The sequence below is a fragment of the Carassius auratus genome, chromosome 1 (assembly GCF_003368295.1).
Source record: "Carassius auratus strain Wakin chromosome 1, ASM336829v1, whole genome shotgun sequence".
Classification (NCBI taxonomy): domain Eukaryota; kingdom Metazoa; phylum Chordata; class Actinopteri; order Cypriniformes; family Cyprinidae; genus Carassius; species Carassius auratus.
In genome coordinates, this window is record NC_039243.1 from 10,541,920 (window position 1) to 10,569,902 (window position 27,983).

General features: G+C 37.8%; 1 protein-coding gene across 1 annotated transcript in view; it reads right to left on the bottom strand.

Moving 5' to 3' along the window:
* Positions 1-22,199, bottom strand: part of fbxo41 (F-box protein 41) — a 36,094-nt gene extending 13,895 nt beyond the window's left edge. The window contains exons 1-3 of the mRNA XM_026273071.1: positions 22,095-22,199; positions 9,745-10,732; positions 1,496-1,703 (exon numbers count right to left, since the gene is read on the bottom strand). Of these exons, the coding sequence (XP_026128856.1) occupies positions 1,496-1,703; positions 9,745-10,463 (927 nt within the window). The 5' untranslated portion in view covers positions 10,464-10,732; positions 22,095-22,199. The remainder of the gene's footprint in view (positions 1-1,495; positions 1,704-9,744; positions 10,733-22,094) is intronic.
* Between the last annotated feature and the right edge of the window lie 5,784 nt (positions 22,200-27,983).

Sequence of the window (27,983 nt, forward strand, 5' to 3'; positions counted from 1 at the left end):
GAATAGATAGAATACAAAAACATGAGATGCCAAAATGCAGGGAAATATGGGACTTTTTGTTGTTTTTATGAAATAAGTTTTTTTCTGATATGATAAAAAAACAGCCTGGCCTACATTGATTTCCCTGTTAAATCTTTAATATAGTCCCACTTCAGATGGTATAAAAATGTGTTCTGATGTAGATTACCCATATCCTGTAGAAATACCATATCAGTCAACTACTAATGACTTTTATTTGTCAAATGTAAGTATTAGATTTATATAATGATCTCACAAAGGAAATAGGAAAACTGTGCCTTTAAATCACTGCTCTAGCTGGTTAGGTGATACACCCAAGAAAAAAATGGGCCAAGCAAGGTGCCATAACGCTGACAGGGCACTCACACATTCACAAACAGACACTGGGCTTAGTGCCTGAAGACAGAAAAGCAGCACCATTGATCTCACTAGTGGTGGACAGCATAACAGACTGGCTGGAATTGTGGGAAATGCTTGAGGTGACAACAATAACTCTGCACCTCCATCTTTTTCTTTTTTTTTTGCTGACTTTCCTGCACACTGCCTGTCTGTGCTGTAATTAGGCCAAATGTCCTGAATCACAGCGTGCATGCTTCTGAAACACTCTGCCCTTCTTCTGACATCACTGAGTGTACTTCCTTTCCAGATAGTAGGAGACTGGAAGGCTGCGGCTGGCATTTGGGAACACAGGCTGTGTGTGAACTCAAACTGAGTCACCAGTGCTGTGTGCAGTACACTATATGAGTAAATGACAAATCTAGATTGCTGTTTCCATGGTGATTAAAGGATCCACCCCCCAATGATGTCAGAGTGTGAGGTGTTAGGGTGCTGCCTGAATGTGCCATTCACTGTCAAAAGAAGCCTAAAAAAGGCAGTGTGAGTAACCGTGCACATATACATGCACACACTGAATTTTTCTAGAGCTGCACGATAAATCGCATGCCATTATCATGCACATCTCATCAGTAAAGCCGGTTCTTTGATTAGTAGTAAATCTCCATCAATATTGCGTTTATAATCACAGATAATTTGTCTTCGATTATGAATTGCGTAGCTTGTCAGTAATCTATGACTCTGTGTATTAAATGCCGCTCCATCTGCAGCAGCATTTATTTGATTGAAAATAAAATAAAAGATTTATACTGAAAAAAATGCATGTAAATAATGCTAATACAAATAATGCCGAAGCAGCCATTCCCTTCAGAAATGTTTCTAATATAATGAAGAAACATTTATTATTATCATTGTTGCTTTATATTAATATATATATAAATATTTATAAGGAAACTGTGATGCATTCTTTCAGGAATCTCTGATGAATAGAAACTTCAGTGTTTACCAGAGGGCAGTCAAATTCATACTTATTTAAACTTGGTAAATGTTCAGTAATTAAACAATTCACATTCTGCACATTTCTCTTAGTACATCACTCCAAAGTCTTTTGTTCTCCTTCATCGCTTTCGCTCAGTCATTGTACCTGTTGTCCATTGTGTTTGGATCCCTGGAGACTGCAGTGTCCCAGGCTGCCGTTGGGGGTGGTGGCACAGCTGCTGATGATCTGGAGCTGTTTCTCAGCACGGTCAGCCCGGTCCAACAGCTCCTCGATGAACTGCTGAAGACGCACTTTAGCATTGGCTTCACGTGCAGCTGTTTCCTGCAGAAACTGGTCGATATGGGCCACCTCTCTGAGTGAGGAAGAAAAAAAGAAATGAGAATTACTGTGAGTACTGTCAGTTGCTCTTGATCATTTTTGAATGTGTATGGAGTTTGTTAAAGAGAATTAAGCATGTAACTCTTAAGATATGGTGGTATTGGGTGACATATAGATAAAACTAATGATGTATCCCTAAAAAACTGTATTTTCTTTTAAAGACCTTAAAGTCTACAGAACATGCTAATTTATACCTCTCACATCTCGCCAAATTGAAAAAGGGCATCTTATACCACTTTCTCCCTCCCGTTTGTCCCTTTTCTCATTCTTGTTTATCTCCTCTAGAATTCTGCAATTCCCTGGAGTGTGCGTACAGCCAGTGAAAGCATGACAACTGTTATCTCCGTGTAGGTAATGTCTCAGTACACATAAACACTGGTGTGCGCCTCGACAGCATCAGCTCAGCTATTCCAAGCTTCTCTCACATTCACAGTAGATTCTCACACAGTTGGAGTTATTATTTTCATACGTCAACAAAAGGATATTTTGAGATACTGACATCTCGAGTATTACATCAACAAATGTTGCAAAAAATATCAAAGGCCATAGTGAATAATGCAGCACTCCCTGTACTGAAAGAAGAGGCTTTAAATATCCACATAAATTAAAAGCAGCATTTAATAAACTAGGAAAATGAATGTGAGTAAATGTTCTCAATGCCATTTATGCAATTGTGTAATCTCAAATATCCTCTAAGTAAATAACAATGATAAAGATCAGGCACTATTAAATCATCACTGTCAAACAGATTGTAGTCTGCACTGGTTGGGATTGTTAATTTTGTGTGGACTGTTCAATTCAAAACAGCTTTTCAGTATCTCATGTAATCACTTCTTGAATGGCTGCTTTCTAGTCACTCGACTGCATTCTTACTGTAGTAAAGGTCATAATTGTTTTTGTTTACTCACAGCAGAGAGAATGACAGTCAATCAGCACTGTAAACTAATTACGGGCCCAGTAATGTGGAGGCAGGGAAGAGCGGTGTGTGTTCAGTGTGTGCTATACCATGCACACAGCCGCATGCATTATATCTGCCTCTGACCCTCACTATCTTAAACTGCAGTGAGTTTTCAGTAATTAAAGGGCTGGCACCTAATTTCATGGGTCAGCTTGATAAATCTGTTTATCGTCCCATAATGTGTGGGGGCTTTCAAGTGAGAGTAACACTGTGATCAGTGTGTGCTTGACCCCAGGGAATCAAAAATGAAGTTTTGTGGATTTTAGTCCATGTTTACATAGAGACTGTCTCTATATGAGTATACACATTCATATGCACATAAATGCATTTTTACTAAAATAGTAGTCATTCTCTTGAAAAAAAGAAAAATAAAGAAAAATACAAAAAGTAATGATGACTCATGTTGTATGCAAGGGTGTATGCACATTTTGGGTAATAAATGCTAGTCGGTTTGATATATGCCCCAAATTCCTGTTTTAATAGTTTCAGTTATATGCCACCACCAGCATTTTTTATCGTTTTCACAAAAGTTTAATGGCACCCAAAAAACCTGTTTTATTCTAGCTTCATGCAATCTTTTTTATCAACACTTGAATGCGTTTCATGGAAAAAGCAACATTTTGAACAAAAAATCTGAGAAAAACTGCATTTTTTGTTAAAGACTACATCTGGATCAGATTCAGAACAATGATCAAAACATATATGGTATAGATCGCTTCCATCAACACATCCAAAGTTTACACGATATACCATGTCCTAGAGCTACAATTCATTCTGTAAAGTTAGGCAGTTTATATGCTGTTTTATACATTATTGTACATATGAATCTGCTTAAATACGTGATTGCATGTTTCTTCTGCTACTTCCTCGTGTTTTGACATGGACCAAAACATGGAAAGCCAGAAAATTCTGTCAAGGAACCAAATTAGACAAGGTGTGAACAACAGGTAAATTTGACAACATATGACAAAAAAACTAGGACAACCAAGGCAACAAACAAGAGCATAAATAGAAACCAAGGATACAGGGACTAACATGAACAAAAATGTACAACCGATGACCAAAGAAAACACAGAAGAAGAATTAAATATTAACCTTCACTTACTCATCATTGTGAATGACCACTAATGATCTCTGGTGGTGGCATCCAATCCTCAAATCAGATCGGAAAACTCTGCCTTTGCATATCTCCACAGGAAATTAATGACCTCCGGTTTGTCATTTATTGGAGATAGTGAAAAGGCAGCTTAACCCTTGTCCAAGCAGATGCAGTTATGGGCAAAAATGTTTAAAAAATATCGATATGTACAGGATTAAAGTGAACACAGTTAAGTGACAGAAGAAAGCGTGAACAATTAAGTGGCCGAAGCAACAGGACATATAACAGTGAGTCTCCCGCTGTCTGTCCTAAATCAAAACTCTCCCGGTGTAGCTTCCAGTCCTGTAGCTGACTGAAGCTTCTTCACAGTGAAACATGAATGCAAGTAGGACTGCCAGCCCAAAAGGCTAATATCTAAATTCCAATATGCTACAAGCAAAGCACGCTGAGAGACATACCCTGGCTTTCAGATTCACACTGAGAATTCAAACTAAGTACGGCTGTTTGAAAGTGCTCTAGCTTGTGTTTGCTAATAGACGTACCCTTTTCTAATGAGCTCAACCATACATATTCCCAAACATGCAACCTTTTTATAACTAAGAACAAATAACTATTTATTAATATCTCAACTCGAGGTCACACCTCAAGGTTCAACTGGAATGTATGAGAGAATGCAGTGTGAATGTAGCACTGAGAACACAGTGTACAGAGAGACTGACAGAGTGTGTGATAACCTGTGTGCCTGCTTACTTCCACACAGCCCTTATCTAAAAGCAGAGGATTAAAACTGCTCCGATATGATGCTGCTGGTGTTCAGAAAGATACATTCCCCCCAGAAACCATTTGTGGTTGGACTCCAAGAAGTTCCCATTTGTAATGCCTGATCAAAAACAAATGCTGTTTTCATCTGGTTTGAGCTGGTTGTATTAATCAGGAAAAATATCCAGTTATGCATATGTAGCAGTGGTTATCATAGAAGAGGAGATGTTTTTATTGGTAGACATTAACATTTATATTAAGATATGCTAGAAAAATAGAATAATCAGTCAGGCCTAAAGCATGTAAGATAACCAGTTAGCTTTCTAATCATTTCTGTACATGCAGAAATGCGATTTTCTGTAATTCTGCAATCAAGTCTATCCGGTTAAGTCAGACATCAAGCGTCACTATTGTGCTTCATGGGATCACAGTGCTTTGTACGATTTGGAGATTTATATGCAGTATCATTGGTAATGTAGTTTTCACCAGGAATTCCACTATTTAATAAGAAAAAACAAAAAAACAACAACAACTTGACATAATGCTGGCTGATGGCTTCAACAAAATAATATACCATTGATTAACAACCTCGTAGCGCACTGCAAGTGTGTTTTTAAAGGTTATTGTTCCAAATCAATTCTCTTACAGAGAAAATGAACAGGATTTTTACTTCAGGAACAAAGTCTGGGGGACTGAATTCTGTGATGGTGCTGCTTAACCTTGCAAGACACCAGTGCAGAGCTCCAAAAGGAGGCTCTCTGTGAACCTCCTTACAAGATGCACAGAGCGTGGGGCGTAGTTAGGCCTGCTCTCATTTTAGAAAGTTGTAATGCTGAGGCCTACATTTCTTGAGCTCAGCCATCTACTGCGAGCATCGTCAGGCCTCCTCTCCCTACAGAGAGTTATCTTCATAGAGGCCTCCGCTCGCCATAGCTCTGCTAAAGACAGCATCTGTGAGTAGAAGGCTTTCTGTGAACCCCCTTCCAAGATGTCGAGCATGGGACATAGTAAGGCCTCCTCTAGTTTTAGAGTGTTGTCATGCTGAAACGCATTTCATGCCTTGTTTAAAATCCATGTTTATGGTAAGAGCACCATAATCTTGTTGAGGCCTCCACTTCTTCTCTCTTGTTGCGGCCTTCGTTCTTGAGAAGCTCCGGTCTATGATCGCATTACTGGTGCAGGGGTGAAGACTCTTTTGAGTCTTTGACTTAGCTCAGACAATAAGGCACTCATCCCTTCAGCATGTGTGGACATACCGTTAGCACCCTCTAGGGGACAAATGCTTGAAGCATTCCTGTGTATGTCTCCTTCAGACAAGAAGTAGATGATGCATTTCACAGGTGCTTATTCTCTCTGCTGCACCAGTTGTGACATCATAGGCTATTGCGCTATCAAGTTAATTGTTGTGTTTAGATTTATGTTTCAGACACCAGTATTGCCAAAGGCAATCCCCATACCTCCCTCTAGGGGATGCAGCGTCTCGTTCCCTATTCTCAGACATTTTCCACGCTGCTTTCAACGGGAACAACTATTGGTTGGCTGTCAGATTATTGCTTTTTATTGCTACAACAAAGAATATTTGAACAATGCACTGGGAGTTACTTAAATTTAATAAGCCATTTAATTCAGATTTATAGAATGATATTCCATTCATATTAAGTGAGAAGACTAATACAAGATATTATGGAATATTAGTTAACACAATACAGTAAGAAATAAAATGAGTACAAATGTAATGTGCAAACCTACATCTGCATTTTTTTTTCACCACTGATAAAATAAACAAAAAAAATTATCTACAACATCACTTAATATCAATCAGTTATTAAATGTATATGAAAGCAAATGAGCTAAAACCACTAACTGACTGCATAACAGGGATGGAAATTAGCACCCGCCACCAGACAAATGCAAGTGATTTTGTGTTGTGGCGGGTAAACTCGCTTCACCTACTGGCCACCGTGGCGGGTAAATAAAAATAGCATACTGTTTCACCCAGCCAGTGGACAAAAATGTAATTTCCATCCCTGGTGTGTGTACAACACACAATAAGGTGTAATAGCATCCGAAGCAGCTCCGTGGAGAAAAGCGGTCTAAACCGGGCTTGAAACGGAGGCGTTGTTTCCAGTACAGTGTCCCGTACAAGTCTGTAAACACTATGTGATTATCCCAAAAAAATACTGATGCAGGGCATCAGACATGGACAGATGAGAAACAAAGACGTTGCCTGGAAATAGGAATTGAACATCTGATATTTAACTTTCCCCAGCACTAACGCAGATACAATTATTTCAAGTGCACATAAAAATAGCAGCAGAGGACTAATCAGTGACACACTGTGTTCAGAATAGTAATTGATTGTGTAAGGCTGTAAGCAACACACAGTCTCCAGACAATATGAATGATAATTAGATGCAAGTAACAGAAGAAACGAGTGGTTAGTGAGATCAAATTAGAGGAGAGTAAAATGGGGCTCTTGGAATGCTTGGAAGTATTACAGATTATTAGCCTGACTAAATTGATTTAGTACACACCTCAGAGATGTACATGCTATCAGTCACTCAGCTGAACCTCAATCAATTAACAGACTTATTTATTTGCTTGTTACAAAATGTAAAAACAGATGTTTAGACTAGTGATGAACCAGAAATCATTTTTAATGTACCAAAACCAAGTTTTAATTTAGCTGAAAGTTTATTAAATTTAATCAGGTAATGTATTTAATAACACAAAATTGTTGTATATGAAAATTTAAATTTCACAAATAAAATTGTTTAATGACTGATTTATTCCAAAACACATTAAATAAAATCAATGAGTTCAGTAAAAATATGTGTATGTAATATAGTGCATATTTAGCAAAATGCTCCTCTAGAGTTCTTTTTTTTCTAGCTAACTAGTGAGTTTATGGACATTGAATGGTTTTCCTGAGGTAAATGTAACATTATATGACATGATGTTTACAAGCTGTTTTAATGACATCTGACCGCATTGAACAATGATTGAGCAATATGAAAAATTTAATTTCACAGAATTTTTTAAACAAAGTTTTTGGTTTCAGAACCGATATTAGTTGCTTAATTTTCAATTTATCACTATATTCTATGACAAGAAGCTCATGTCCTCAAACTATGTCTATCCTGTACATTTCAACATCAGTATGACAGGATAGGTCACAGAGACAGCAAAAAGAGAACACTAGCAGATATTTGTATGCAAATGCATAGAGAGGTTATTATATGAGAGCCCTCTTATGAACCGAAAACTAAACACACACACATAGTATATCAATCTGTAATTCCCACATCAGAGATACTCTGACTGCAAAACAGATGAATTAATCATGATCCACAAAACTAAGTTTGCATAACAATGGCAGCCATGGACACTGGATATTTCGATTCACATTTAAAATAGCTAAACAGGACATTGTGACAGGAATATAAGGATGATCATTAGTTAATTTGAAGCATGAAAAAAAATTGCTAAAAAAAAAGCAACTGTTGCTTTTTGCTAATAAAGCAGGTCTGGCTGGAAAGTTTAATCATGTTTTTAAAAACCTTGAAGATATAAGTCAGTAAATGTGATCAGTGCATATACTGTAGCACACCAAGAACAGTCTAAAGATTTGTGTTTAGCTTGAAAGCTCCAGAGGAGACACATATGATAGGCAAATGAAGCAAAGATCAGCAATTGAGAGAATAATCCAGAGTCTGCAGAGGAGAAACAGAGATCAGATGGGATATGAGACGCTAACAAGATCGAGGTGACAGTGAGAGGGAATAAAACGAGAGAATAGAGGAAGAGTATTGAGGGTCAAAAAGCAGAGGTGAGAGAGGTAAAAGAGAAATGAGGCCTCTTTCTTTCTACCTGCCAGCAGTGCGTGACCAGTTTCTCAAGAAAACTCTAATCCGCAGGCAGCTACAAATCAATCACAGCGGGTGTATATTTAAGATGAAGTCCTGCTGAGAATATCCCCCACAGCATGAGTCTCTTTACTCCGACCACTCCAAAACCTCAATTCCCGTATTGTAGTATATCAAATGAAAATCATTTTGGGAGAGGTGATATTTTATTTTGAATGACTTTAACAAAGAATCAATTTAAAGCATTTGTCTACCTTTTTTCCCTATTCATTTTTGACAACCAAAATACCATTTGAAAGGTTTTATACTCAGTATTGTTAGAATTGTATACATTAAAACTATTTGAAAACTGTCATTTGTAATTTTCTGACTTTTGGTCAGAAAGGAAATTAGATGTTGGGAAATTGAAAAGGCTTTGTGATATGCAACCTTTAAAACATAACATTTCATTGCATTCAAACTGCTTAGAAATCAAAGTTATAAGCTCATAACATCCAATGAAAGTTTTCCAATGGACTCCATTTATTACTTTCTCTCAGGGTGGCAGTGAATCTTATCACAATAACCCCAACATCAACACATATTTGTGACTCAGCAGGAGCTGCTACAGAGAAACAATACTGCAAGGAAGCTGGTGCCATTGCTATTATAACTGTGGAGTGGACTGGTGAAAGACACTGGCAATTAAATGCAATGGCCCGTAGGGTGTAGGGTAGTTTATCAACTCTTAGGCAAAGGCAGTAAAAACATCTGCAGATCCCAGGTGCACAAGCCTTCAGGAAACGGCATTAAGGGATTGTCCATAAAAAATGTCAAATTCTGCCATCGTTTGCTCACCCTCATGAAAAACCTTTATAACTTTTTTCTGCAGAACACAAAAGAAGATATTTCGAAATGTGTTAAAAGATGATTTGGTGACCAATAACATGGACGCTCAAAATAATTTCCCTTGGGTTGAGTAAATGAGGACAGAATTTTGTTCTGCATTATTCTGCATTCAGCTAAGCTATAGAAATGTACAAACCTTTGTCACGCCAATAAAGCACACTAAACTGAAACAACCACGAAGATGGAAAGCCTGCAACAGAGCAGTCTAGTTTAATGCCTTGTCTAAATGAGGCTATGGACCCATGGAACTGTCGAAAACAATTTCTGTCTGCTACACAAAGCAACCTGTGTTGGAGAACCCTAGAGTGAATCAAGCCTTTGAGCAAAAACAGCAAGGTTCAAGCAGTCAAGAACATTTCTCATTATTTCTTCAATCAAAAGCCACTTTTTCCTCATTCTAAGGGGTGGTCTGGTCATGCAACAAGGTGGGATGCCTGTAACTTACTGTTGTTTGTGTGAGAGCTCCTGCTCCTTGTTAACAAGATCCTGCTTAAGGCTGGCCAGCATCTCCACAGACACGTCAACTTGCCGCGAAAGCTCTGTGGCCTTGTCCTCCAGGTCTTGCTTCTCCTGACTGAGTCTCTCACTCTCCAGCGTTGCCTTTTCCAGCTCCAAGCTTTTCCTCTCCAGCTCCGCCTGCAGACGGCCAACACGCGCTGCGATCTTCTGCTCCACCTCCTCCGACAACTTCTCGAGCCTTTCGTCTAGCTCGAGCCTCTCAAACGCTCGCGCTTTCAACCGAGCCAGACCCTCTTCATAAGCTGCCTCCACCGCACTAGCAGCCACATTAGCGGCCACCGCCACAGCGTTGTTCCCTGTGGAGGACAAGGCGTCGCCAGAGCTCATGGCTGTCTTCACCAGGATCTCGCCCAAAGGAAACTCCACATTGGGCAGGTAGCATGCAGTAGACGAAGGCGCAAGCCTGAGCTCTTCACCGGGACAGGGCAGTTCGCGGTATGGAAAACGGGATTCGGCAGTGAGGGCTCCGTCTGCCACTAGGGGGAGCAGTGCAGCGGCATCGCATACGCTGTTGGACTTTGACAGCACATACAGGGTCTCGTAGGTGTGGTTGTACTCCAGATGGGCACGCAGAGAGGACAGACTTCGAAAGCGCTTGTGTTCCCCACAGCGAGGACAACGGTACGGCAGGTCCAAAGAGGCCATTCCACGCTCCCGTGGATGCCAGGATGGAGCAATCTGCTCACGCCACCAAGCGCTGCCAAGAGCAGGCAGGGACAGCGGCCGGGGACCAAAGAGGACCACTCATCTCAGACGCGCTGGGTTTGCTACGGGCTGAGCAAGGTACAGGGGATCACCACACATGCTCCTTCTGAGTCACACGTTCTTGATTTAGATCTCCAATGAGGTCTTGACTGCAGTTAGGCCTGTTTCTGGCACTTAATCTGTTTTCCTCACAGTCCAAACCTTTTGTCCTAGAGAGAAAAGACACACAAAATGAACAAATATTAACAAATACAGTACAGGGTATCTGCAGGTATCAGCACTTCTGATTTATTACTTTTTAATACCATTTTCAAAACCTTCCAAATATATTTTAAGAGTGGCTCTTCACTTCTATCAGCTTTTATGCAAAGACACAAAATCACCCTGCTCAACAGATATTTGCAAATTAACCAAACTGATAATTTTTTTTTAAATACAAGTCTTTAAATAAACTAAAGCAGTGAAACCTTAGCCATTAGCCATTAAAAACTATTTGCTGCAATGATAAAAAAAAAAAAAAAAAACTGAATCCAGGTAAAAGGAAAATGGTTTATGGTCGTCAGAAGAGAGAAAGATGTCAAATTTACCATCACTCCCTCAACAGCTGTTAAATGAATTAATTAAAAGTTATTCCTTGAATATGCATGTTTGAAAGGTAGTATTGTTCAAAATAATAGCAGTACAATGTGACTAACCAGAATAATCAAGGTTTTTAGTATATTTTTTATTGCTACGTGGCAAACAAGTTACCAGTAGGTTCAGTAGATTGTCAGAAAACAAACAAGACCCAGCATTCATGATATGCACGCTCTTAAGGCTGTGCAATTGGGCAATTAGTTGAAAGGGGTGTGTTCAAAAAAATAGCAGTGTCTACCTTTGACTGTACAAACTCAAAACTATTTTGTACAAACATTTTTTTTTCTGGGATTTAGCAATCCTGTGAATCACTAAACTAATATTCAGTTGTATGACCACAGTTTTTTAAAACTGCTTGACATCTGTGTGGCATGGAGTCAACCAACTTGTGGCACCTCTCAGCTGTTATTCCACTCCATGATTCTTTAACAACATTCCACAATTCATTCACATTTCTTGGTTTTGCTTCAGAAACAGCATTTTTGATATCACCCCACAAGTTCTCAATTGGATTAAGGTCTGGAGATTGGGCTGGCCACTCCATAACATTAATTTTGTTGGTTTGGAACCAAGACTTTGCCCGTTTACTAGTGTGTTTTGGGTCATTGTCTTGTTGAAACAACCATTTCAAGGGCATGTCCTCTTCAGCATAGGGCAACATGACCTCTTCAAGTATTTTAACATATGCAAACTGATCCATGATCCCTGGTATGCGATAAATAGGCCCAACACCATAGTAGGAGAAACATGCCCATATCATGATGCTTGCACCTCCATGCTTCACTGTCTTCACTGTGTACTGTGGCTTGAATTCAGAGTTTGGGGGTCGTCTCACAAACTGCCTGTGGCCCTTGGACCCAAAAAGAACAATTTTACTCTCATCAGTCCACAAAATGTTCCTCCATTTCTCTTTAGGCCAGTTGATGTGTTCTTTGGCAAATTGTAACCTCTTCTGCACATGCCTTTTTTTTAACAGAGGGACTTTGCGGGGGATTCTTGAAAATAGATTAGCTTCACACAGACGTCTTCTAACTGTCACAGTACTTAAAGGTAACTCCAGACTGTCTTTGATCATCCTGGAGGTGATCATTGGCTGAGCCTTTGCTATTCTGGTTATTCTTCTATCCATTTTGATGGTTGTCTTCCGTTTTCTTCCACGTCTCTCTGGTTTTGCTCTCCATTTTAAGGCATTGGAGATCATTTTAGCTGAACAGCCTATCATTTTTTGCACCTCTTTATAGGTTTTCCCCTCTCTAATCAACTTTTTAATCAAAGTACGCTGTTCTTCTGAACAATGTCTTGAACGACCCATTTTCCTCAGCTTTCAAATGCATGTTCAACAAGTGTTGGCTTCATCCTTAAATAGGGGCCACCTGATCCACACCTGTTTCTTCACAAAATTGATGACCTCAGTGATTGAATGCCACACTGCTATTTTTCTGAACACACCCCTTTCAACTAATTCAACTAATTGCCCAATTGCACAGCCTTAAGAGCGTGCATATCATGAATGCTGGGTCTCATTTGTTTTCTGAGAATCTACTGAACCTACTGGTAACTTGTTTGCCACGTAGCAATAAAAAAATATACGAAAAACCTTGATTATTCTGGTTAGTCACATTGTACTGCTATTATTTTGAACAATACTGTATATTAATAATATGTATATTATATGCTCTTATTTGTATTTGTGCATTGCAGTATGCTGCAATATATATAATAAATCCATTGGTTAAATATAAATCTCTGTTCCTGAAATCTGCACCAATCACTAAATTTATCAATTCTAACAACTTTCCACTAGTCCACATGCATGAACTAGCATCATGAAAGTGAATGGAAATGTGCAATGATAAAACCTCAGGACAGTCTAAAGCAAGAGTTGAGAAGTAAAGTCGACTAATCTCTGTCTGAGTGGTTTCAGCCTCTATGAGAATAGACTCGCATGGAGCCGATTTACCTGAATATGCATTTCTATGCACTAATGGGAATGAACATATTTTGTCCAGGCCTCAATCAATTAAGTATATCTTTCAACATGCTACACTTCAATGTGATTACTCAATGTAATGTTGGGCAATAGTTCAAGGAACAGTCTTAATAATACTTAATAATACTGCCAAGGAGGCATCTATTGTGTGAAATTATTGGTAGTAGGTCACGTGGTATGATAGTTCATCTACCTATTTCCAAAGAGTCACTTCATCAACATAAAACAAGTCAAAATGTGTAATTAATCCACATTAGTGTTCCTCAGTCTTCTATACTGTTTCAATTCCCACCCTTTTCATTGCCACAGTACTGCGAACACTGCAGATAAGAATGAGCATGAAACTGAAATGATGAGTATTTATCCTGCACACATGATCTTGGAATGAATTTCAGCCTGAGGCTAAAGTGAAAGAGCAAGTCATATTCATTCAACTGGGGATTAGACGAGCACAATTCCCCAAATTAATCCAAGATATACTGAATCAAATTATCTGCCATAGCAGGTCAAGCACAGTGCATTTAACAAGCAATATTATAGAGTAGAAGAGCAACCACTAAATTGTCCAGCAGTCTTGGCTCCAGAAGTTTATTCTGTTCGTGTTCTGAATAGAATTTCTTCATTAATTCTTTTTAATCCTGGAGCAAAACCAATCAACTGACAGATGAATCACAAAATACATTTGATTCCCAGTACTGAGAAAAGAATAAAAGACAAACATTCATGCACTTATAAAGGTATGAACGAGCGGTCATTCATAATCTAAGGAAACAAATCTCCAATGATACTGTGCAAAACATTAAAAATTTATAATAATTAAAAATGTAAATAAAAAAATAATACGTCATGCAAATATGTCATATATAAATATACACTACCATTGCAAGGGTGCATTAAATTGATAAAAAGTGACAGTAAAGACTTCTACATTGTTACAAAAATATTAAGCAGCACAAGTGTTTTCAACATTGATAATAAGAAATGTTTAATAAATGTTTCTTCAATAGTCTCAAAACCTCCTATATGAAGGATTTCTGAAGGATCATGTGACACTGAACACTGTAGTAAAAACTGCTGAAAATTCAGCTTTAAAGACAAAAATGACAAATCTGGCTGCCGTTGTTCAGTATTGCTATATTGGTTTTAGAATTATCAGCTAGTCAGTTTAGGAGACATGCTAAACAAGTTAAGACCAGTAAACCACCTTAAGCAGGTTTACATTGTTAATATAGAATTACTGTATGTGACCTTTGCAAGAAGTGCTTAGTCTGAGGTAATAAATAGAGCGTGATTTCACAAAATTTTGAATTGGGTTGGCTGGACTACATCTCACTGTTTAAAAATTGAAAGAGGGAAAACAAATCTGGCAACACGCTTAAACAATCATGTCAAAACCTATTCCACATTCGCTGTCCTTTGCTCATCAAATCTCCCACACAGTACAACACATCGTCTCTTTCTCTGAGGGCCCTTGCTGATTTAAGAGCATCATCATTATATCATCTATTGTGACACAGATTCGAAAGAGAGGATACACGTGAGAATCTATGCAATCAGATTCATTATGTGGATGTCTTCATATGTCATTCTGTCAGGAGTGCACATCATTATAGGCACTTGGTCGTTCTTGGTCTTGTCCCTATTGTGCCACAAATGATCTCTGTCTGGGTTTGTCTCTAGTGATAAGCTCCTTCCTCCTCAGCTGAGGAGACAGAGAATACCTTGTCATTACTAATGGGGCTTGAAGACTCTCTCGTCTCAGATCTGTGATGGGACAACAAAAGACTTTTGATTAAGGCCTTCTTAGCAAGCATCAACAGTAAAAACATAACTAAAACCATTAGAGGGTTCTTTTAACAGCAGCCATTTAAGCCTAGCAAACAGCCTGGTGCTATCAGAGGCTATAAAAGAGGGGCTGCTTTGACGCTACATCACGATCAACATTCCTGCAATCAGCTCTGACCTTGATGACAGAGAGAGGCGTTTGAGTCTCACAGACAAAATGCTGCTTCCAAGATGGAGGTTCGCTGTTGCCACGGATACAAGCTTAGAATGTAATGCACAGTAATAAATGGATACAAACAAGCCAGCCAGTAATGATGAATCATCAGAAAGAGGCAATACGGAGAGGAGGATGGGGCGGATAAATCAAAGAATGCAGGATGAATGTTGGAATGGATCGAGAAGAGAGTTAATGACAATGGACTGGAGCGATGCAGGGAACTCCAAGAGAAGATGATATTATGAATTAAAAATTATGAATATTGTGAATAAATAAATAAAGATTATGATTGTAATAGGAATATATTGGTTATTGGCTGATTATTATTATTATTATTTTTTCATTTATTAAAATGTAATCCTAGATTTTTATTTTTAGATTGCCTTTGCCATCATCTTATGCTCACTGAAGGGTACAATTTGTAAGATATTTGCAGTAAAATATCCAGAAAACACTAGGCTAGTGTTATATATTTTTGTCCAGCTGATTACTAGCAATATCTTTAATGTTTTCAACTACTTTTAAATCATTAGAAAATTCCCCTTCTAAACCGTGACACGGGGCAGTGCAGTCGCCTGTCAATGACGTTAGTTTCCCTTTGTTACCGCCTTTACTGACGTGGAAACCAAATGACAATAGTTTCGCGGACAAATGCGGAAGTAGCTTCGCGACAAAACAGATGCAGATCTAGCTTGTGTTTTACTCGACAGTTGAGTTGTTTTGATTCGTATCTTTGCAGAAAACGTATGCTATTATAACAATCAACAAGATTAGTATTATTGGGCATACACGCCAAACGTGGGGCATCGCATCTGATCCATAGTCTGATTGCGTCTTTGCATTGACTTTGTGTGTAATCTACTCGCGCAAATCTTTGAACTCCCATTAAATTCATGATTTATCTTTCCGTCTGATTGATGGCCATCAGCAGTTGGGTAGAAGACAACAAATCCCATCATTCCACACTCCTTCTTAGCGTCAACAAACCACGCAATTGTTATGGTTTTGGTAGTGCTCCCTCTAGTGGCAGGTCCTACAACCTGTACCTTTAAAGGGATCGTTCAAGAAACGATTGTGTTATTGTGAGAAATCACACAAATGACAATGCCTTATTTTTAGTGATCTTATTGGCTGTGATTTTATTATGTCACTTTAGCTTTCAACATGGATGGGGGAAAACATTGTATTGCATTTTCCTGGTTAGGAAACGGTGTTAACATTTTACTGAAAGATTCATACATATGCGAATTGCATGTGTCCACGTCATTGTGTTTTATTATAACAGGTCATGGTGAGCAACGTTATCTGTATTTCTTGACACATCAGTGCATTACATAATTTTTATCATGACATTTGAATTCTATTCATGGAATAGAAAGAGGCTTTGTACGAGCTGAATACTGCCATTTTATCCATTGAGTCAACACATTGACATTTATATACATTTTAAGTCTAGGAAAATGAACTGAAGTCATATTATTCTAAGCCTACATATGATTAAGCCAAGATTTTGACTGATCCTTATTACCTATATATACAATGCATAATTAAGTACCATGCATAATACCATTTCACTTTCATGTATAAACAAGTCTTAAGCCAGAAAGACTGCTCTCAAAATGCTATTGATTCCTAATACCATTCATTCTTGTTTCTGGAACTAGTGGTTTCTCCTCAGTGAGTAACACTGGAAATGCTAGCATGATCACACAATGTCCCGTTTAAAAGTAGCATCCAGAATAGCTCAGCTCTTATAGTCCACTGTGTTGGAACACAAAAGAGTGACAACAAGCAAACAACCAATGATACTTTTACAGAGTTCCACTAGCATATTAACATTCAATATATACATACTGTTATGCCTACGTATTCCTTGTTTTTTCATCAATAATTTAAAACACTAGCATAGTGGCGGTGCCATTTAGCTTAGCACCATTCATTCCTTAGGATCAAAACAGGGATAAATTTAGAAGCTACCAACCACTTCCATGTTTTGCTTATTTAAAGACTGTTACAAGAGTAGATATAGTGATATAATTCCAATGGAATTAATGGTGCTAAGCTAAACACTAGCATAGTGGCACCATGTGCTACAGTAATTGAGTGTACACACTGAGACAGGAGAGGTACGTATCAACTCGTCTAAGTTAAGGGAAGAACATAGTGGAATATGGAAAAAACGGTGGCATTTTCCTGGAAAAACTACTTATTTGGACTTATTTTTGGAAAAACTAAACATATGGACAAAAAAAATCTATAACATTACTTCCGTCAAACTTCAATTTTTAAAGTAAACTCAGTATGCAAATTTAGTCCACAAATTAGACCTACACTCTCAGAAAAAAAGGTACAAAAGCTGTCACTGGGGCAGTACATTTACAAAGGGTACACTTTTGTACATTTTAGGTACTAATATGTATCTTTAGGGTACCAATATGGACTCTTTAGGTACAAAGTTGTGCCTTTTGAAAAAGGTACTGCCCCAGTGACAGCTTTTGTACCTTTTTTTTTCTGAGAGTGTACCTGAAAATCCAATTCACATAATACATATTTCATATTACATATTCATGGTCTTACTGTGTATAATGCATCAGTGCACATTAACCTAAAGATTTATCTTATTACATCAAAATCTAACAACTAGATCTGCCTCTGGAATGATTTTCTTGATGGCACTGAGCGCTCTTATATTTCTAATCAATCCAATCAATTCTCAAACGATAAAATCAAATTCTGCCTTATGGTTTTGTCACGTTAAATTGTGTTACACCCAAAAACACATTACAAAAGGGTCAGTGCATCTCAAGTTTCAAAATGTTTCAAAAGTCTGAAGCATCTTGACCATTTTTAATTTCCCTAATAAATTCGTACCTCTGGTACTAATGGTATTGCAAAAAAATAAAAAATAAAAAAATCCCACTGTCACATGGTTTAACCACATTAGCTGTCTTTGTGTCAAAAACCACAATAAATGTTTGGATATTTATGGAAACCTCGATCTCATTCTTGGAACAAAACCAACTTCTGAGCACATATGACCTGCACTGGTAAAGGCATTGTGAATGCCATTTCATGCATAGACAAGAAGGTAAAAGACACTGTAGGAAAAGAACATGAAGGAGCCAAACCAGAAGAGCCAGCTGGCATAGCAGCAGAATCACAAGGACAAAGCTAATGCTTGTATGAAGCATGCAAACAATCCTCGTAGCTGCCGGAGCAAAATTAATTACAGTGAAGGCCAAGACTGCTCAGGGTGGTTGATTCCAAAAGTTGAAGCTCCACTGGTGAAAGACTCATCTGGCTCTTATTGATCCATGGGATTTCACTGAGCCAATTATCCCTCATTACCCACAGCTCATCACATGCCACTAGTCTGGGAAGACATCCCAATAAAACACAGACCCCTCTCACACTTCCCTTTCTGTACCACTAGCTAAAGCAGGCCAATCGATTTCACAGTTATGTTATTTTCCATACAGGTTAGCAAACATTCACATCCACTGAGTGCACCGTTTGCTGTAGTTCAGTTGCTGAAAAGGAGGCACACAGAAAAAAAAAACATTATTATTGTGTTAACAGATGCAATTAACAGACATAACTACTTCATTATCTCGCCTAGTGGTGCTTTACATTTTAACATTTGGGTTTAATCAACATCAGTAGCCTGTGGTAATTCCTCTGTGCACTTTAAACACATTTACACTTTTCTCTAAAGCACATAGATTTGATAGATTTTAACCCAGAAGCAAATTTGTGAAGCACAACTCACTGCCAACTGGGAACTCTCTGGAAAAACACTTTGTGCAGCTCTGCTAAAAACTATAATTATTCCATCATTTTTTTCAGCAACCAAATTGATTAAACATAGTATAAAAGGGCATGTATAATACTAATTTCCTAACCCTGTTTACTAACATCTACACTCACCTAAAGAATTATTAGGAACACCATACTAATACTGTGTTTGACCCCCTTTCGCCTTCAGGACTGCCTTAATTCTACGTGGCATTGATTCAACAAGGTGCTGAAAGCATTCTTTAGAAATGTTGGCCCATATTGGATAGCATCTTGCAGTTGATGGAGATTTGTGGGATACACATCCAGGGCACGAAGCTCCCGTTCCACCACATCCCAAAGATGCTCTATTGGGTTGAGATCTGGTGACTGTGGGGGCCATTTTAGTACAGTGAACCCTTTGTCATGTTCAAGAAACCAATTTGAAATGATTCGAGCTTTGTGACATGCTGCATTATCCTGTTAGGAGTAGCCATCAGAGGATGGGTACATGGTGGTCATAAAGGGATGGACATGGTCAGAAACAATGCTCAGGTAGGCCGTGGATTTAAACGATGCCCAATTGGCACTAAGGGGCCTAAAGTGTGCCAAAGAAACATCCCCCACACCATTATATCACCACCACCACCAGCCTGCACAGTGATAACAAGGCACGATGGATCCATGTTCTCATTCTGTTTACGCCGAATTTTGACTCTACCATCTGAATGTCTCAACAGAAATCAAGACTCATCAGATAAGGAAACATTTTTCCAGTCTTCAACTGTCCAATTTTGGTGAGCTCGTGCAAATTGTAGCCTCTTTTTCCTATTTGTAGTGGAGATGAGTGGTACCCGGTGGGGTCTTCTGCTGTTGTAGCCCATCCGCCTCAAGGTTGTGTGTGTTGTGGCCAGTATCTGTAACTGAGCATATTGTAAAATACTCAGACCGGCCCATCTGGCACCAACAACCATGCCACACTCAAAATTGCTTAAATCACCTTTCTTTCCCATTCTGACATTCAATTTGTAGTTCAGGAGATTGTCTTGACCAGGACCACACCCCTAAATGCCTTGAAGCAACTGCCATGTGATTGGTTGATTAGATAATTCCATTAATGAGAAATTGAACAGGTGTTCCTAATAATCCTTTAGGTGAGTTTATTTCAAATGACCCTAACATCTGTAATCTGGGTCCAAAATGTGTTGTGATCTGATGATCAGTGAAATGCTTGTGAACTCATTGTATTTGAAGTGTAAATGTTAATGCATCTGAGTCAGTCTGAACAATTGCCTACTCACCTGTCAAATAATCATTGCACTACAATAATGTTTTAAACTTTGTCTAGGGCTAACTGTGTCACTTTTTTTTCACTTTCACTTTTACTTTCTTTGTCACTATGGATACGTCCAAAGGTTTGTATGGCAAAAGATTTAATAATATGAAATTATATGATTAAGTCTTTTTTTTTCAACTTTTATGTTACAGGACTTAAAGCACAAAAGGTCAACAATAACCACCAAAAGGCTCCCTGAACCCCTGTCAAAACACTACTTATTATAGTCTTCAATAGTCTTACATATGATGAAAAGGTCGTATCATGCAAATTTCTTTTTTTTTTTTGCAAAGTTGTTACACATTTCCTTGACCAAACACATGAAATCTGAGAAAACAGGACTTTACACAGGCGGTAAACAAACCAGCCCTGAGCATACTTAAGATCAATAGCAGATCAGGCACAGGGGACCACCAACTTCTGAAGCAGTAAATAACAGTATGTCACATTGTCATTTTTCATTGAGTCTTATTATCATCATGTTATGCAAAAGAAAGTGGCAACATTGATAACCTTAGACTTCTTTACAATAATTAGAGAAATTACATCTACATTGGCTGTCAATTGATTTTCTTTACAGTAAATTTTAATTGGTCAAAATAAGTGCAACATATCGCTTTGACCAATATTTTAACAATATTCACAATTTTATACTTGGTTATTGGTTCTTTAATATTGGGTTTACTGATAAAGACCACCAATTGCTCAAAGTCTAAAAAACTGTAAAAGAAATTAAAGATTTATACAGGTACAGTCCGAAACAAAGATGAGAGATCAACAACCAACTTTGCATTAATAGTATTATTATAGACTGCAGTTTTTAATGTAGTCTATCAAATAGTTATTATTGTAGATAGATATTGTTAGAAGCAAAAAAATAAAATAAATAACAATTAAAAAATCACATCTAAATAGTAGTTTTTGGACATTTACACAAAATAATCTGTTTTGTTTTTTTTTATGATAAGCATCAGTTGGATTTAAAAAATACATTTTAAATTTTAGTGGTCTGATATTTTCTTTTTATATATATATTTATCTCAGTGTAGGCTAGTTATGACAATCTTAAACCTTTAAATGTAAGTATTCATAAGCTGTCGGATGCCTTGGAACGGATATGAAGCAAAACTGAAAAACAATAAAAATAAAATAAAAATAAAATAAGTTTTGCTAAGCTGATTCAATAATTTTAACGGTCCACACAATTTAGAATCATCCAGACAAGAAAAAGGCCGGCGACATCATGGCCATGTTTACGCAGGCAGCTAAAAACGCTGTCTAGTTAGGCAGCTCACTAGGTTTTGAGACACAACCTATCATTTCACACGGGATCTCTCCCTAAATAATCAGGATTGTGTTCCGTGTCACTGACAGCTGATGCGGTCGTGGGCAAACATGTAATGTATGATAAGGGTGGAGGCACTAAATAATCAGAAATGGAGCTCATGCTCTCACTCAATCTCTTGGGTCCGTGGATGTGAGAAATTATACCGCATACGTCTCTACCGCTTTTCCTACTAACCATGGAGATCATGCCACAATTTATGACAAATAATAATAATGCCAAACGCAATTTAAGCATATCGGTCATGGGCATATATTTGGAGGTATGTTACCTCGCAGCAAAATCGTGCCCGACGGCGCAACCACGGTTTAACAGATTTTCACCGTTTTTCTCCAATAACGTAGGCGAGTCGCGGTACAAACCCGTCTCCTCGAGCCCCTTACATGACCGCAGCTTTCTAATATCAGCAAATCCGATGCCTAGAAACGCGCATTTCCCATCGTCACCGTCCAAACCTTGTTACATGTGTCAGAAAGTATGCCTCTCACCTCGCAGTTCTGTGCCCATTTTCCGCCCGTGCCCAGCAGCCGCTCCGGCAGGATGACGTCACGAGCGCTACTCTCTGCAGCAGTAGACGAGCGCGAGCGCGAACACGCGTCGCGTCGCGTAGCGCAGGGCAATAAAAAAGGGGCGTGTGTGACGCTCAACGCAACAAGCAGAACACAAGCCCTACTCGTCCAGCTTGTAGTCGGGATTTTATGAAAGGTGGCTGCGAATCGGTTTTTTAGCAGCGTATATTGATGATTAAAAGCATTTATTGTGGATCGGTTTAATGATGAAGGTACGCCACACAGTGTAGGCTACATTTTTCAAACTTTTTAATGCCAAACAATTACTTAAATTTAAAAGCAGTTGTAGTTTATTGTATATAAATATAAAATGTGATGTAGCTAATAAAGACAAATTTAAATAGCTTACTGTCGCTGTACTAAAGCGCAATTTCTTAACATTTTAACTAGCCTATAAAATGGTACCTTATTTAAATATTATCTTATGTAATTTCCATTCAATTGGTCAAGCCATCTTCCTATTTTTTTTTTTTTCTTTTTTCGCCTTGGACAAATTGGTAAATAATAGAAAATTAGGGGGAAAAAATCCTTTCTAAACCCGGTCGGACATATTAAAGATTTTTTTTTTCTGAACAGAACATGGACATTTCTAACTAGAGTAACTTAAGTCTAAAGGAAAAACGAGCTCTAATGTGAAGCAATTGCGCTCATATCGTGTAGGCTTAATAATTGTGTTGGTGTATCTGGGAAATCATGCTTCGAACCGGTCGAATTTGTGCTGGAAATAAATAATAATTTTAGCATTGGCTTGTTGTCCAGAGGTTTTGTTGTTTGGCTGTGTTAAACAGCTGATAACATGTATAACAAGCGCAGTGCAGAGCTTGAGAAACAACCTTTCAGTCCAAATCCTGAAACAAATGCAGAGACTTGGAGGACATCATTACACAAGACATTAGCGCCATCTCGTGGTTGTACGGTAAATACGCACGAGGTATGGGACTGGACAAAGTAATGTAACCATTGTAATAGGGCTTAATATCATTTGTGTAGGCTGCAGTGAAATTTGATCGTTGTCTATATTCTCGAGGTGTATATCAGTGTAGTATAAGTTCAGCGGTGTTTAGCAGGCTACAAGTCGTGGTTGAAAAGAGTGTTTTAGTTGTCAGACTTCCAAAAATGACAAATAAATGAAGCCCATTTAGCTGGCACATCTATAACCTCAACAGACCAATATTTTGGTGGTTTAAGAACAACAGTCTTTACATTTATGGTTCGTACACACAAAGCATGGCAAGACTTTATTAGCAATTAAATATTGGCCGAAAACCAAAAGTGAATATTAAAGACTGTCAAACACTAAGAAAGACTGAATGCAGCATAGTGACATCAAACCCCGGTATTCACCTTTTCCACAAAAACTGACCACATAAAACTCCACAAAGCCAACGTCCCTGAAAAAGCTGGAATTATTAAAACTTTAATCACAGTCACCAGTGCTAAAATGCTATCTATCCACTATCAAGTGCTATCTATGAGCACTGCAAATGCTACTTCAACACAAGCCACTATAGTGAACACTGCATGTCGTAGCAGACACGACTTCCAGCACCAGGAGTTTCATCAGACCTTCATCTGCTCCCTTACAGATAACAATGTTCTATCTTGTTATCTGTAAGGGAATATTACACGGCCGCGTGCATTCCGGTGTCCTCGAATAGCCTTTAATGAGACCAGTAATTCCTAAATACCTGCTGAAGATGAAACACTGTCATTTTCAGCTCAGCTCAATTAAAGGAAGTGTTTTCCCCCAACCCTTTGATACACACACACACACACACACATTCTCTCTACAGCCTTTTAATTCAGCCATTACACAAAAGTGACAACCACACTATGGGCTAATTATTAACCTGTCATCTACTTTTGTATTTTGATGGATTCCATTCATGATGTGCTGTGCTTTTCCATAGCTTTTTAGCAATAAATGCTTACTGAGGATATTATTAGCTTCTGTTTGCTTAGCAACGATAGCATGTGCTTGAAATGTGTCGTTTTTTCACTGTAATTTAAACACTGAGACATTGGAGACGTGCAGTATTGAAGCAAAACAAGAAATTCGAAAGAAATCTCTGCAATTTACATGCAAGGGTATGGTCCGCATAATAAAAATAATAAGTGCATTTCTGTTAAAGTCAAATGGAAATCAATACACCTGCAAACGATATGCATTACTCACATCCTGTATTACAAGAGTATTATCAACAGGGGCCAGCAACAGATAGAGCTTGTCAAAGGGGACAAACAACTGCATGTACCACAACCACAGAATTGTTGTTGCATATCACATCAATTAACTACATACAACTACTTTTTGCATGCTAATTTATATAACCAACATAATTGTGTTATTCATTGTCATAATTACATGTATTGCAGGAGAACAATTGCTCATACTTAATAAATAAAATGTAATATAAATGCAAAGTATAAATATATCTTTAAAATATAAAAAAAAACTTTTTAGTACAGTGATAACTGCAATATTGACATCAATATTTCTCATAAGCCAGCCAAAAGATATACTGAGACTGAGAAACCGAATAAGCCATTAAAAATCTAAAGATAAGCTAAAGAAATATTTGTAAAATATATAAATATATAAATATTTGAAATCAACCAGAATTCTGTTCAGATTTTGAATTCACTGCATTGAAAATGCAAACATGTAAAGGTTGTTTTTTTTTCTTTGAAAAAATGTGATCAAACAATCAAAAGCAAGTGTGTGCTAATAATATGACTCAAGTGGCCATTACACGTACTGATAAAATGAAAACAAGACCAAAGTGAAGGGCATGATTAAAACAGTCACACAATATGCATATCAAGCTAGATTAGACACTAAATGCTACAAAAATGATTGTTGTCTTACTGAAGACATTGTAATTGCACAGGGATTTGATTTTCAAAACTAACACATCAAGTGGACAAAAAAATCTAGTACTCTTTATCTGTTAATGACACTGTGCAGATAAATGTGTGAAAATCACGTTCAGTAATGACAATAGTACAGACCTCTGCATTCTTAGCTTGAGCCACAGATGTTGCCATAGTAACAGAGTATATCTTATCAAGTATGGCTCTTGTGTGTGTGTGTGTGTGTGTGTGTGTGTGTGTTTTCTGGAACTTATTTGGGCTTTCAGTGTAGGTATGACAACAGGCTGTTGTTATACTGATTTGCATGTTAATAGATTTAACAGCTATGGTGTGTTTGTTTAACCCCTAGCAATGGTTCACATCAATCGCAGTCTTATAGGTTGAATTAGGATCAATATGGGCTTTTATGTAACTAGTATAAGATACTTGTAAGCCAAAAATAGTCGCTTCGGATGAGAGCAAATCAATTCAACATTGGGGTGGATATGGTTGCCAGTAGTATTAACTGTATTATATTGAGCCAGTACTTTCTCTATTTTTTACACCTCAGAAAAATACATCCAGTTTCATAATGATTAAAATACTGCACATACCGAGGGATCTGACAATCCAAGGCAAGGATGATTGACAGGTGAAACCTGTTCCAATACATGGCTTTGACGCTCATGCAATCTGCCGTGAGCTGTAAGGCAACGTTCATGAATTTCCCTTTCTTACCCCTTAAGTCAACGATCTCCGCATAAAACAAGACGGGTGGCCCATGGCCCTTGTTGCATATCCACAAAGACTAAATTGTTTGAACCTGCTAGACTTTATAGCCCCCGCTCAGCTCAGGGAATCGCCTGGCGCGCATCCCATTGTCAAATATAATGAGGCTGTTTGATGTGAGGGCACTGTGGTACATAATGAGGTGTGTTGCTCTGAACACATAAAAGTACATCTGGACTATGCTGGACCGCTGCGGGAGAAACTTTGAGCCCTGGTCGCCTGGACAGAAGATTTAGTCTCATTTATGGAGATCTGAATAAGTACATGCAGTTATTAACCTTGTTTTGAAAAAAAAATACTAAGTTTTGATACAGCCAGAAGAGTAATTGATGACTTTTATTTCAGATATTTCATTACAGATATTTATTTGTTCTTACAGAAAATAATAATAAAAATTATTATTATTATTTTTTTTTTATATATATATATATATATATATATATATATATATATATATATATATATATATATATATATATATATATATATATATATATATATATATAATAAAACAATCTTTCAACTGATTAACTGTCAGTTATCTTATGAAATACAGTGAAAAAGTATAAATGGTTTAACATCACATGGTTTCTGGAACTAAAACCATTGTATTACCATGTAATTTACAATAAAAAAAAAAAAAAATTCAAGCAACTATATAGCTTTATATATCTGGTCATCAATATTGCTGCCTGTACACACAAACACATACACACACACACAAATAGAGAGAGAGAGAGAGAGAGAGAGAGAGAGAGAGAGACAGACCAACAGACAGATAGATAGAGATTTATTCAAACATCTTGGAGATGTTGCCACACTTCTTCTTGATTTTTTTCTTCAGACTCCTTGTGCATACAAAAATCTCACTGGATTATTACTATTAATGGCAAAAGGAAAGTTTGGAAATATAAACTAATATTTCTTATTGACACACACTACAGCAAAAGACAGAAATAACTGGTGTAAAATCCTAATGGCCTAAGACTTTTGCACCACAGCCACACACACAAACACACACACACACACACACACACACACACACACACACTAACTGTCTTTTTTTATATTGAATTTCTGGCAACCACATCTATACATTTAATGGCATAAATGTTACAGTGTATCTAAAAGCTATCTTATAGCTTGTACAACTTAGGTTAAAATGATATAACTGTATGCAGAACCATCACAGGCTGTCTGTCAGTGTAGAAATAAAGATGGACGACGGACATCATGCCTGTGGAGATCTCCGACATAGTCAATTGTTAGACCGAGTCAAGAGAAAGCCCATAACTCTTACCACATGCATCCTGATACACTCAGTTGGTTAATACTTAACCTGCACATCCTGCCACCGGTCTGTTAGGCACAAAGAAGCAAACAGGGTAGAGCAGCCCAGGGAAGAAATGGGCTTCCCTCTTAAAACTAGGCTTTCCTCACTCAACTGATGGCCAATGGCAGTAGGCTGACACTTCATGAATGCACTGAGCCATCAATCCAGTCAGCTGTCAGAGCTCACTGAAAAAAGGACTAGAGAGACAGGACTTAGATCGGTCTCCCATTGACTTCTAATAGATCTGAATGGCCAGCCAACCCTAAGAGGATGTAAACGGTATCTAACAAGCGGTGAACATCAGGAGATCAAAGGTGCTCCTGCTGGTTGATGCATGGCACCCTTGGAATATCTTGAGAAGAGAAATAATGTCCAAAACTCTTTGATTTGTCAGCCAAATGAACTAGATTAAAATCAAACTTGTGAAAAAATGCCTTGAGTGTCCTTACTGTGAGAAAATATCACATTTTCCTAGGTGAAGATTGTGTTGTGTCAAAGGGTGACAATCTCTTAACTGGCTTTACATATACTAATGTAATTTCATTCAGAGAATAGAGAAGCTAAATCTCTATCGGAAACACTTCCTCTCAGAAATAAATGCTGTTAATTACTGTAGAGAAGAGACTTCATGTGTCTTCCCAGTGGTTCACACATATCTTACCTTATGCGGCCCTGTGAGGATAAGAAAACTAGGTTTTCTAAAAAGAGGGAGAAACTATTGTTTCCTTGTCTGCTTTTAAGGGTAAAATCTTATTTACTTTGCACACACACCAAATATCCAACCTATGTCATTTCAGTAATTAACATGCTTTAGACGAACTCAAATAATTATA